At 29.1% G+C, this 14,427-nt stretch overlaps 1 protein-coding gene across 2 annotated transcripts in view; it reads left to right on the plus strand.

Moving 5' to 3' along the window:
• hiw (MYC binding protein highwire) overlaps positions 1-14,427 on the plus strand; it is a 256,065-nt gene that overhangs the window by 110,034 nt on the left and 131,604 nt on the right. For both annotated transcript variants that reach the window (XM_085813060.1, XM_085813059.1), the window contains exons 31-40: positions 251-443; positions 4,805-5,091; positions 5,185-5,454; positions 8,314-8,409; positions 8,646-8,741; positions 9,105-9,314; positions 9,958-10,092; positions 10,361-10,539; positions 13,015-13,151; positions 13,963-14,063. In XM_085813060.1, coding sequence (XP_085669186.1) covers positions 251-443; positions 4,805-5,091; positions 5,185-5,454; positions 8,314-8,409; positions 8,646-8,741; positions 9,105-9,314; positions 9,958-10,092; positions 10,361-10,539; positions 13,015-13,151; positions 13,963-14,063 — 1,704 coding nt within the window. The remainder of the gene's footprint in view (positions 1-250; positions 444-4,804; positions 5,092-5,184; positions 5,455-8,313; positions 8,410-8,645; positions 8,742-9,104; positions 9,315-9,957; positions 10,093-10,360; positions 10,540-13,014; positions 13,152-13,962; positions 14,064-14,427) is intronic.

A 14,427-nucleotide genomic window follows, 5' to 3' on the forward strand; every position in this document is an offset into this window, starting at 1 on the left:
GAGACTCAACATCACTGTAATGAAAGATAGAACCCGAGAAGCTAAGGCATAAAAGGTAAGAGGCACACTTCGAGCAAACTTGCAGAAAAATTGAGAGTTGTCAAATTGTAGGGTAATAAAGTTGCCATTACTGGTGATTTATTGTAAGCACCCTGAGGTACCTTACCTTATTCCCATTATTCAGTAACCAATATACCATTAGTATTTGTATGTTTTTGAATGATTATTCATATTTTTATGAATGTTTTAGGATTGTTTCCATTCCTTGTTGAGGTTATTGAGGTGGGCATGGCAGTCCTTCAAAGCTGGATATTGTGAAGCTATTTTAGGATCAACGATGCCTGCTGTTGCTGCACTTTTGGACTTGGAGAGACTAGAATACATATGCACCTCAAGTCTGCATTTGTTAAAAATTTATATCAATGAAATATACCCCAATAGTTGTGAGTATTTTCTCCCTTCACTAATAGCACACAGAGTAATTTCATTGTATTTGAAGAATTTAGAGTGAAAGTTTTTAATTTACATTTAATAATTTAAAAGCATTTTGATTTAATTTTACTTCCAATTCTTAATGGCTTATACCATGTGTAATGTGTATACGTATCGGTTGCCCTTAGAAAGTCCTCCACGAAGGCATCCCTGCACTTAGTCACATAGCCCTTGAGTGCTTTGCCATAATCAAATAAACCAAATAAACTTTAGTTGTTTATAAAAAATATATGTACAAACTCTTGTTTCTAATAAGAAAAAAGTTAATGTTATTAATTTATTATGAAATATGAAATAAAAATTATTGTTGTTATTATTTTAACTGTATGCATATTTTTTTGAGAGAAAATTGTTTAATCTAGTTAACTAAAAAGTATTTCTTTTAACGTTATATGCATACTATAAAAAATTCCTTTTTTTTTTTTTAATAATCATTATTTTTTAAATGACGTCTTATATTATAATTATAAAAATTTCTTTTTGTAGTCATAGGCTGAAAACTGTCAAATCATCGTTGAAATTGTTGTCAAATTTTAAGGTATTGTAAATAACTGAAAAAAACAGTTAAGAACTTCATGTGATAAAAATTTGTTAAGCTTTATTATTGTGTAAAATAGACTGTGTACCATATTATGAACAAATTATTGTTAACTATACTTTTAATAACATCAGAAACATATTAGATTTATATATCATTCAAAAAATCATTAGATTTAACTGCGGAAGTAATTGATGTTTTAAGGTGTGATGTAGAAAGATATTCTGATTTCTATTGTTAATTCTTTCTACAGTTAATTATAAAACTGATTTTATGCAATAATAGATATTATGTCAAGGGTAGACAGGACTAACTTCTTAAATAGAAATTACGTGTTCCGTGTGTGAATTTCGGGCATTGACAAATTGAGTTACAGTGTAAATTTATTTTATTTAAAGGGTTTGTAAGTTTGTTCTCAGAGCTGAGGTTTTTTTTTTTTTTTTTTTTTTTTTTTTTTTTTTGTTTCTGTTTTATTTCTTGTGCATTGATTAAATAAAGAATAGTTCATAGGATTGTAAACATCTGTTGTTATATGTAGAGTTTCCCTTTAATTCAGTGCAACATTGAAACAAAACGCTCCTCATCACAAAAAAATCTAATGAACAAATTGTATAAATAGAAAGGGGGGAACTCAGGAGATGGACGTATCTGAAATTATGAACATCCAATGAATGGCAGTTGACTTTCAGAGAGATTTTGGGATAACCTCTGACATACCATTAAAACACCTCAGCGACTTCAAGAAGCACTGTTTTATTATTTTTCATTGCTTGGTTCTCATTAACAAAATTTGGCAGCAAATAACATACAGGGCAGTGAATTAAGCCTCGAGGAAATTAAGACAACCTTGTGTTGCCGGGAAAGATTTTTGAGGACTCTGACAGTGAGAATTTTTTGTTTATCTATGATTCTATGATATTGTGTCTCCAGGTAAAATGAAGATGTAAAGGGGTTAAGTAGAGAACAACAACAACAACAACAACAACAACAAAAAAAAGCTCAAGAACTGGAATAACTGCTTTAGAAGCAACAACAAAAAGTACTTGCAGAATGAATGTTTTCAGAAGAAGAGGAACATATAAACGAGGAACATAGTTCTTTGGTCCACAATATTGTGCAAAATTTGGGCAAAATGGAATTTTTTGTGCAGTAAAATTTCTTGTAATAAAATCACACTGATAAAACAGTAGCAAGCCACAGCAAAGCTTTTTTAATCACAATGCCATGTTTTATTGTAGAAACATTTTAAAACAACAGATCACATTGGATAAATTTTGAGTGAAATGGAGGCCCACTGAGTCTCAAGCAGAATGAAATGATGCTAAGGAATAAAGAAAAGCTAAAAGAAAATGACCCATCAAGACAGTTAGTTACCTGAATGTTTTATAGAAAAGGATTTTTTTATCCAAACAGTAATATTTTCCCCTCACTATTTATGCTATTTGCTCTTCCTTGTAGGGCTGTAAGATAAAATTAAATTTTATATATTTTATCTGTTTAATATTGTATTCATTTTGAGGGGGGCTTTGTTGTTTTATAGATTTTCAATGGTTTTATGTGTACAAAATGCTGTTACAAGTTTTCTATAAGCAGTCATCTATAGTCGAAAAAGGGGATTAATCCATTTTACATGAATTCCATTGGGGAAAAATAGTTTCAAATGGCCGTCAGGAATAAATTAAATTTATGTATCAAGATTTAACTCTAATTAGAAATTAATAATTGTGAAATTTAAAAATATCATCTATGGAAGAATACTTATTTCTTCTGCAAATCAAATTTTGTTTATCAGATGTAAGGGAAAATTCTGTGATTAATTTTAATATTCAATCTTTGTACAGATTATTAGAATAATCTACCCTGAAAGAAACTAGACTGAATCAGATTAGAGATTAGCATATAGTATTAGGTTAATTATGAGCTTCATACAAGTACATATGTTCCATTTGTGTGAAGACAGTGGCACAGAAATTAGGATTAAATCGCACGTTATGCATGACATTATATTATTGGCAGTGCATTTATTCAGCATTATTTTCTCTTTCATGCCAAGTTAACACATTATACCCTCTGACTTGCCTTTCATTCTCTACATTATGTTCTTCTATTTCCTTGTCGCCTACCAGTGGCTGAGCTTAAAGTCACTGAACACTGGTAGTCCCAACCTGGGTTTGATTCCAGGCGAACAGGTTGGCTGTATGGGTGTTTTTCCCCATGTGCAACATGTATACGAATCAGTTGCCTAAGAAAGACCTCCGTGAAGGCATTCCTTCTCTTAGGCAGATAGCCCAAGTATGCTTTGCCATAATGAGATAAACCGAAACTGAACTTGTCTGCATTTTTGCAGTCCTGCTTTGTACCCCTCAGTGTCCTTTAAGTGAATTTCATTTGCTTCCAGGCTTTTTTCTATCAGGAGCTGATGATGTTCCAAGATGTAATGTGACTGTAATGCATGTCTTAGCCAAGTCTATCTTTTGTATTTAATTTCTTTTATTGTAAGTTTTTTTTTTTTTTTTTTTTTTTCTTTTGTATGCAATTGGACTTTGAAAACACTGTGTGGCTTATATACGTCTTTAGAATTAGTTCAAGACATTTTGTTTGGAAGTACTTTAATATAAATTTTGTAGTATTAAACAGAACATTGAAGCAAAGTTAGGAGTAAAACATTAAAAAAATTGTTATTATAGATAATTTTTTGACCAGATATTAATATATAATAATAATATATAATAATAATTACCAAGATATTAATATATTTTTTTAGATTTTAATAACTTCCAAATTTTTTATCTATATATGAAATGGAAAAGGAGTGGAAAAAGCAAGAACTTTCTGTTATTGAAATTGATTAATTTGAATTAAATATAAAAGTGATATTTAACTAGTTGTGTATGAATTCTATTTGCAATCATTTTATTACTTCTTGGTGTGCTTTGACATTTATAAAGGATATTATCCTATATGTATATAAAGTTTATTATATTATTAACAAACAGATTTGTATCTTTTTTTTTTTTTTTTTTTTTTTTAAAACTGAAATACAAATCTGTTTTTCTAAATGAAGGAATTCATTAAGAGTTAAAAAATTATATTAATGAAAGAGTGGAATTTGCTTGAGATACAAGTTCATGAAATATAGATTGAAATATATTTTAGTGAATAGTGAGTAAGAAGCAAATTCTTATAGAAGATGTGCTAGTTATTAAAAAAAGTTGTGAAAATAATGAATCATGTTGATGATTCATTATTTTCACAACTTAATACGTATAAAGTAAATTAATCAAATTTTCAATACAATTTGAAATTTATGTGATATTTGTAAAATACTGTACATTATTAATTAAAATTACTCTAGCTTATGCAAATTTAAATTTTCATTTAAATTAAAGATAAAAATGATGAGATCATGAAAAGCTGACAATCATAGAGCCTCCCAATTATCATGTCTTTAATTCTTTTAAATAATTTGTCGCTTATGTTTCATGATAAAATAAATTTTCTGTAATATATGTATGTGTTTTTAAATAAAGCATAGCATTTTTAATGGAAAAAATATTCTTTAAAAATATATTTTTGTATACTTAATGATTTGGATATGATTTTTGTTATATATATATTTTTAATTCATTTAAATTCTGTTGTTAAACTCTTGTGTTTTAGAAAACATCTACCTCTTCCAAATCTATTCTTCATTGCAAATATTTTGTAAGTTAGCACAATTTGTGAGCTTAAAAATTTATTTTTTATTTATAATAGTCTTATTATTTCATTTAGCTGTTTCTAAGAAAGTGCCTCCTGAAGTCCCAAAATTAGCGGAATGTGTCGCAGATGTACGAGCTTTACTTCAACATATTCTCTCTGATAGATTGCCAACTGCACAAGTAAAATCACCATTTTCAGGGATTCCAACATCATCCTCTACATCAGCTTTGCTTGTAAATTACTTGCATGCAGTTTTGGAAGAATGTCATGAAACGTTTTTAGCTTGTTATCATGCATTTTATCCCAGTTCACAGCTGAAATGGAAAGGACTATGTGACTTGTTATTAACAATCAATGTGGTGAGTTTATGCATCACTCTCTTCATAAAGCTATATTTTAATTTTCTGGCTACATAAATATGTATCACAATAAAATATATGTTAACATTTCAGCCCTGGGTTGAAGAAACAGTTGAAGGTGATCACCTTCTAGCTGCTATGTTAGCATCCTTATGTGCATCTTCTATTAGATTGACCTCAACTTTGCCTGTAACATTAGAAACTGATCTACTAAGTGATTCTTCACCAATTACTCCTGAGCCGAATCCCGATTTAAGCCCTGGAGCTTCTAATGGGCATACACAAGAAATGTCACCAGGAATATGTGGGTCTGAAGTCCATCGATACCCTGTTCTTGTTGATTATGTCACTTTAAGGACTGAGGTAATTTATATCTTTGTACACATGTACATGATCACAGTGTTAAATTATTATCATTATAATTGTTGTTGTTGTTATTTGTGTATATGCTAATTACCACAACAAAACTAACATGACTTGCAAGCTTCTATTTTAATGTTCGTTAAATAATTTTATACTTATGTATAATGATAGACATAAAACTTGTCTTTTTTCCCCCTGTAATGAAAAGAAATTTTTGTTTTCAAAAAAGGAGGGGGAAAAAATGCTAAAAAGTTTCAGATTTTAAATTACGTCCAAAGGGGCATTTTTTTAACATTTTGTGTGTTACCTTTATTTATTAAATATCATTTTCTATGTACTCAAACTATAAAATTCAGTTCAACAGCAATATCACAAATTAATCTTAAAATGAACATATCTTTAGAATTTCCAATACAGAGTCTCGCGCGCTAGAGATAAAAATGATTTTTCTTACAGTGTTGGCATTGCTCACTTTGAAATCATTTACTTTTAAATCAAAAATTCATTGAAATGCTACAAAATCTGAAATTGATAATAAAACAAATTTCAAATTCAAATTTGGGTTCCCACATGCCCATATTCTATGGAAGATTACGTTATTCAAATTTTGATGGCTCTAGTTACTGTTGTTTTATCACAATGCGAGAAACATATACATTTATGTAGATTCTTCATTATTTAACCCTTTTGGGACAAACGCCACAAATAAGTGCCAGCGCTAGATGGTCTTCAGAGCTTGCGGCGTCCTTGCTTTATGGAGAATCCTGCGCAGCGGGAGGATTCTCCGCACAATTGCCTCATATTTTTGGAATGAAATATTTACTAATTACTAATCCATGTTTCATTCAAAAGATTACTCTCATACATTAGAATTTCTCTCTCTGAGGTCAGAATGGGGTCATCAAGTGTCTGTGATTTATTAGATTTTAAACATAAACACATGCTAACTGGTGAAAAGGGAAACACCTGGCCTTTTAGCTCATTTTGAAGTGGTTGTTTATAATTTTGATTCTATTTTAGGATGGGATTTTATGGGAGATATTCTAGCATGGGTTTTACTTTAGATTCATTTGTGTAGCCATGGCATCTATGGATCTTTCCGACAATGACAGTTAAACAACTATAAATTATTAGAGTTCTTCATATAATAGTTCTGAATCTTCAGATTCTGAATTAGAAGATGATAATAATTAGACATGCATGCTTGAAATTATTGCATGATAATAATGCAATGTTGGTCTCTGCATTGATCCGTGCTTTGATATTTTTCATACGGCTTCAAAATATTAATTTATTCTTCAAGTATTTCATAATGTTAAGTGTAAATAATAAAATTTTTTTTTATATTTTGTATCAACATTTAGTGTTTAATTTAGGTATTTTTAGTTACAGTAAAATACAATATATTTATATTTTTATTGTTAAATATATATTATTTTAATTAAATTTCTTTGTTATTAATGAAATTATGATAGCTTTAATCACATAGTTAAAAATGGTTTCATTTCTATGTAAAGTGTACATTTTATCCATTATTATGTAATGCTTACTTTCCTAAATTGCGTATTAGCCTTAGCAGGAGAAAATGCTCCCATCCTGTAAACACAGTCTGCATGTTACAGCTCCTGTCAGGAGCGAGTGCTGTCCTGAGTGGGTTAATTTCTTTAAATATAAGACAGGGTGATAATATATGGTGGCAACAATTTGAAAAGTGATACAGCCTTTTAAAGTTTTCAATGCAAAATGTCAAAATGAAATTAATAGTCCTTCAGGGCAAATTGCCTCTTTGGACTAAAGAAAATTAAATATCCAGTGAAAACATGTTACTAAGATGAGAGGAGAAAACATTGATGGTAAGAAAGAGATTTTAATATCAACTTGCTTGAAACTTCTTTTAGCTTAATAGCAAGATATTTTATTATACTATGTTAATATTTCCAGATTCAAAATCCAGGTTTTATCCTCTGCATTGCATGGAAAACTGCAAAAATTAGACAATTAACATTTTTATTCTAAAATTGCTATTGTGTTAAGCATTTGCTATTCTTTTGTGAAAGATATTTTTAAAACGGTCAAAAAGCTATAAAGTATAAATAGTTCTGTAGGAAAATGTTTGATAAAGAATTATTTAAGTCATAATTTAAAAAATTATAACATTATGAAATAATAATAAATTTGTTATTTGAAATATAACAAGTAAAATCTTTTAAATTAAAAGAAATAAAAAAAATCCTAAAAATAATTAATAGAATTTTACTGCAAGGTTTAAATGAAGAAACTAGAATGATTTCATATTGTTGTCAAGTCACATATCATGAGCTTTGAATTCTTTAAAATCAGTGCACATTTTTTTTCTATTCCTTTTGTTTTATAAGGTATTTCTCCCACTTTCCTAGCGTGCCTTCGTGGTGTAATGGTAGGACGCTGGGCCGGTATTCCAGAGGTCCGTGGTTCGATTCGGTTGCATATTTTTCATCTTTTCTGCTTCCAATTAACTTAATAACTCTACAAGTGGTGCCCAAACTAAAAGGGTTGTGGATGATGATTCTCCGCATCCAGGATTTGGCGACTAGGTCCTCTAAAACCCTAGTCACCGTTTAAAAAGGGGAGTATATAAGGTATTTCTTCCACTTCCCTAGCATGCCTTCGTGATGTAACAGTAGCATGCTGGGCCGGTATTCCAGAGGTCCGTCGTTCAATTCCCGGCGAAGGCAGTTGCATATTTTTCATCTTTTCTGCTTCCAATTAACCTAATGTCTCTACAGTTTAAGCAAGGTCTTATAGGATTTTGTATTCATTTAAGATATTATTAATAATGTTAATCTACTGTTATTTTAAGATATATTTATTTTTTTATAGCGAGAAGGTTGTAATCCTGGCCCTCATAGCTTCAGAGAAGTGTTAGAGCGCTTACTGTCTATTGTAAAACAGCCTTTAGATGCCATGCTATATCAGGTAATTATTTTCAGAAAACAGAAATTTGTTTGTTTTACTTAAATTTATTTGTACACTTTTTAGACTTGTAAATTTTAAAATATGCATGTATGTGTGTGTGCATATGTATACAAACTTTCTATATGTATGTATCTATACATATTTTGTATGTATATTATTAGATTTAAACATTCTTTGTTTTAGAGTTCTTGAGAGTAAGTAATTACTGATTTCAGCATTTTTTCTCTTCTATTTAGGAAAGTATCCAACACTCTTCTAAACTGATAACAAATGCTTGTGCATTCATTGCAGTTATTGTAGCAGAGTTATCTTATCAGTCAGCTGGTACTGTAGTAAGTATATCTTCATTAAGTTTAATATCAAATTGTATTTAAGTCATATGTAAATAACCTTTAATGTCACCTAAAGAGCAAAGAAAATAGGCCTTTTTGCATATTAATTTTAAAATCTGAGTGAAATAGCTTGGTACTTTTTAATGAAATGTTAAACAGTTGTATCTTTTTTTAAGCCTTAAGAAAAGAAAAGTGCAATTAATAATATCTTTTTCTTGAAGTATATAACTAATTTTACATGTATTTTAATACAAGTTAGCATCCTATGCACTTCGCATTGAATACTTTATTTTTGTGTTACTTTTTTTTTTTTTTTTTTGTTATAAAGTAAAAATTACCATGTTTTTTAAAATTTTCTATCAGCTGGACATGCATGGAACAAGTGGCCAAGTACTGCATGTTACTCCATCACGTTTCACAAAAGTAAGCCAAAACAGAACATGGAACACTGGGAATGGTTCACCAGATGCAATTTGCTTTAGTGTTGATCGTTCTGGCATTTTGATATCTGGTGTCACTGTTTATGGAGGTGTTGGAACTGAATGGCATTATGAACTAGAATTGCTGGATGATGTAAGCTATTAATTAAATGTCCAATTACAACAGTTTTAATGCAGTGTAAATTGTCATTTAGAAAAGTTTTGCTTGATAATTATTTTGGAATATCTGCATTAACACTTAAAAATATTTTTCACTGAGACTTATAATTAAACTAAATGAGTATTTAATATAAAAATACAACAAATTGTACTTATAAAATAAATGAGTATTTAATATAAAAATAGAAAAAATTTTGTATGTAAAATATTTTTAGTTATAATATAATAGTTATGTATTTTGATGGCTTAGGTCTTTATTTCCTAATTGAATGGGGACAAATTAGTTATTTCATTGCACAGATATGCAACAAAAAATTATACTTAGGAATACGTCAACTTTTATGTATTTAGTTTATTTTGTTTAGGTATAAAAGCGAGGGAATCAAAACACTACTCTGTAGTTCTAGTTTTATACTCCTAAGAAGTCCAGAATATATCTTTATTTTGTCTGTTCATGACAACTGTTTACATACAATTGTTCTTCTTTTGAACAATAATAAAAAGCATAAAAATCACTAAAAGCAGAGCAGATATGCCTCTGATCTTTTTGACTTTTGTATATTAGTTCTGTTACATCTTGAAAGAATTTATTCTCATCCCTTACCTTGTATATCTAGCAAAGTGGTGGTAGTGCTGATCCTTCTCATACTCAGAGATGGAAAACTCTAGCTATTGTTCGTGGGACATTTGGTCCTGAAGATTGTTATGGAGATGTTGCTGAAATAAAGTTTGAGAGACCTGTTGCAATCAAGGTATTATTTTTGATGAAATTCGGTTCTAAAATAAAATTTGCAATATAAATAAATTTCAGTACATTTTTCATTGTATTAATAACATTAAAGATGAACTTTGTGTAATTGATATCAATTCCTTTTTTAGGTAAAATGTTGATAAGATTTATTAAATTATGTATTATTGTATTGCAGCCTTTGATTTAAAGTATGCTAAAAAAAACAATAGTTTGCTTATGGGTATTAATATCTGAAAGTAACATTTTACATCTTTTTTTTCTGTTATCAGGAAAATGTCAAGTATGCTGTGCGATTAAGAAACCATGGTTCTCGGACAAATAATGGTGATGGTGGAATGTCTCAAGTTAAAGGACCAGATGGCTGTATTTTCACTTTTAGTGACTGCTCCTTAAGCTTTAATGGTACAAATCATACAAGAGGTCAGATACCACAGATTCTTTATTACAGGTAATTATATTTTTTATTCTCAATATTTTATCTAAGAATATCCATAATTTGTTTAATGAATTCTGCTTGGATTTTTGTTTAAAAAAAATTATGTTACTGTATGACATTTAATGATAGATATATAAGTTATGTCACTAATGCTAGATTGAGTTTAAAAATATTTTTCACAAATTGCTATGTTTTCTTAATTAATACTGTATTCAAAAATACATAGTTAATGATTACTTTTTTTTTTTATTTTTGAGTGTTTGTAAACGTTTAATGATAGATAGGTTTGAATTTATGACATTTAATGATTTTGAAATTACGATGTTTAATGTTAGGCAGGTTGGAAAAATATTTTATGGAAGTGGTTTGTATATTTTCTGAACAAGCAGTTACATTTGTACGTTATTACTGAGATTGTCCGTCAATCTTTTGTTCTCACAAAGCAACGAATTTGAGGAATAAATTGAAATTCAATGCTACTATGTGCAACATACAGAAAGCATCTAGAAAGTATCTTTTCCTGGAGTCATAATATAATTTCATGGAAAGCTTTATTTCAGCAGATACAGTATCTGTTAATTTTTCAATACAATCACCACTCAAATAAGGACATTTGCCATACTTTAGGTCTTACTGCTGGATCCCTCTGTTAGTCACCTGCCATTGGAACCAATGTATGACAACTGCCTCTCTAATGCTTTGGAATTCTTGATCAGAGAGGAATTTCTTTGGCTGTTAGAAGAGATGAAAACTAACTGAGAGTGAGATCCGGATGTATGAAGGATATTCAAACAGCTCCGAGTGGAGATACTTCAGAAAATCTGTTGTGTGGCAAGATTGAATATTACTGTGCAAGAAGTCAGTGGTGGTGTTAAATGCACCACATTGTGCATTTTGAAAAGTCCATCACAATTTTCAAAATGTATAACAGTTCACACTCTCACCTTTGATCAAGAACTTGATAAGCAGAATGTTTTACTATGCATCATAGACAGTCTCATTGAAAATTGTCTAGCATCATACTTTTTATTGCAAATTGGTGGGAAATTCCTAGCTGACAAATAGGATTACAAATTTTCTCTTAGCTGCTTAGTATATGATTTTATTACAATTTTTATTACCATTTTTTCATGTGGTCACAATCAATAAATAATAAAGTTATTGTACTAAATTATGCCAGAATTTAATAAAACCCAATATGAAATCATAAGAAAATTGAAGATTCATTTCTTATATAACTGGCATTCTGAAAACCAGTACTAGCCAAACAAATTACGTATTAGTGAAGGGAAGTGTGCATTTCAACTTAAGAAAAAGTAAAAATGACTTAGCATTTGGTGATAGTGGCTGTGACTGAAATTTTAGGTATGTCTTAAATTGCAGTAATATTTGCACTAAAGCTGCTGACATACTTGCTGTAGATAATATTTTGATAGAAACATATATGTGTACTGTAGTTTTAATCAAAATCTGGAGTTTGTTCAAAAAATAAACATCAAGGATGAATCTAATTTTGTATTTACATGTACAGCTCAGAAATTACAGTTGTCACTGAAAGTTGCCAAGCTCATTAAGGTAAAAAAATGCACAACTGGTTTCTTAAAAGTTGAAAGGTGTTGAAGTTAGTTGAGAAAAGTCACTTTTCCAACCTTCCCCAAAATGTAATTTGTTATGCTTTAGAAAATCATAGTATCAGTGATAAATATATCTTAGGAAAATTTTTACATATGAAATGCACTATTTCATGAAATATCAAGTCATAAGATTATGAAGATTAGCAGGCTTTGTCATAGCATTCCTGCAGTGTACGTATTTTATCTCATCTGGAATTTTTAGTCAAAGTGTCTTGTATCTCTGGGAAGCTTTGGATTTTCTTGATGCAGCTCTATGCAACTTTTGGTTGTTCCTTAAATTGAAGGTACTGGGTCTGAGAACACAAATGATTTTAAGATCCTTTGTCAGCAATAACAAAAGGACGTCTTGGTTTATAGCAATAAAAGTAAGGTATTAATTCCGAATGTGTGTTAAGATGGCAGAAATCCAATTTCAGTGCATATAGTTTTTTTTTTCCAGTTAAAAGTAGATATAAAAATCTTCTTTAAGTGCAGAGATTATTATTATTTCATGAAATGAAATATTTTTCTTCTTCCAAGGGGAAAAAAGTTGCAAGCTTGTACTCTTGCTATAAGTTTTAATTCTGTTTTGTTTCAATCCTTCCTTTTAAATATCCATTTTAGAATATGCTTTCCATCATAAATTAAAGTATTTTTAATGCTGTTATGAAGATATGATTACACTTAATTAAGAATATATTTAATATTTTTTCAGTATTTTATTGTAATTCTCATATTTTTTTATTTATAAATCGGAAATCTCGTAAGTATATCTTTTTATGTAAGTGCAGTGTTTAGTATTTATTTTGCTTATTATGTAAAGGTTTTTATTATTATATGTCTTTATTAAAGCTAGGATTTCTGTTTTTTTAAGCACTCCTCAAGATACTGAAAGTGTACAAAACTCTCGTGATTTAGCTGAGCTACAGGCTAGGCGTAATGCTTTAGCAATTTGTAATTCTATTGTGAAAACAGCTGCTAAACTGTTTATAAAAGCGCAGTCAGTTGACGGTAAATATAATTTTTATAATTTTATTTACATGCCTTTTTTTAAAAAATTTTTTGTTAATTTGTGTGTAAGAAGAGAAGGAAAATATCCTTCCCTTCCTATAAATTTAGTATTGAAACTGCAAGATCTCATATTCTTATGCCCGGAGGGAATGTATTTAATGTTAATTTCAGTTTTTTATAATTGCTTATGTTATTGCTTTAGCTAAAAAATTATAGATCTAACATCTGTGATATTCAATAAAATTTTTATAGTTGACTGTGAAATTGTTTGCATGTCAATAATTCCAACTAATTATTTGTTTATGAAAAATACTCTTTTATTTATGGCTCTTTAATTTATTAAAGAACAAATATACTTGTGTATTTTGCATGAATGCACGTTTTTTTCTGCATTCATGTAAGCATTAAAAATGATTATATATATATTAATCACTAATGAAGTACATTCAGAGAGCAGGTCTAACAGATTTTGCGCTAATTTTTAACTGTAAATAAACTGTAAGCCTATTATATTTGTTATTCTGAAATGTATGCAATGCTGCTATTTAGTTCATCAAAACTTGAATTATAGAGAAACACATCATTGACTTCATTGGTTTGATATATAATTGTTTCAATTTATACTGATTATAGCTATACTGATTCATACATTTCTTGAAGGCTTTTGTGTAAAATTTAGATTTTAATTTCATAACAGTTTCTTGAAGTTAAAATGCTTTTATTAACTTTGTTTACTCTCATTAAAGGAACACTGAATATTAGTTTTATTTCTTTGTGTGTATTTTTAATGAATAATGTGTTATTTTTCTAGATAATGATGTTCTGTGTGCATTTGGTACATCACATGTAGTCACTATGCTTCTACCCCTCATTTTTGCTCATTTGGGTCCAGTAGCAACTTCAGATCCCCGGGTATAATTTGCTCGACATGTTTATGATATTGCTGTAAATGTTTGTGTTTATTTGTTTATATAATGTTATGTAATAATATTGGTTTATTTTGTCCATTTATTTATGATTTAATTTAGTTATTTAGTAAATTTTTTGTTAATTTTATATTTATTTATTGCACTATGCAGTTTTACTTTTACAGTGTTTATAATTCTGAGTAAGTAGAGGTTGTAATAATGAAAGTAGCTCAAGAAGAACTGAAGTATAGACTGATGACAACTAATTGCAGAATTTAGTAATTTCTTACCATCTTGGTTGCATACTGAAGTTAGAAATAAAGGAAATGTATATTAAAAAATGCATTTTTGAGACCATAGCACTTATT

Source organism: Stegodyphus dumicola, chromosome 3 (assembly GCF_044657685.1).
Source record: "Stegodyphus dumicola isolate Sdum_Otavi_A_Nest chromosome 3, ASM4465768v1".
Classification (NCBI taxonomy): Eukaryota; Metazoa; Arthropoda; class Arachnida; order Araneae; family Eresidae; genus Stegodyphus; species Stegodyphus dumicola.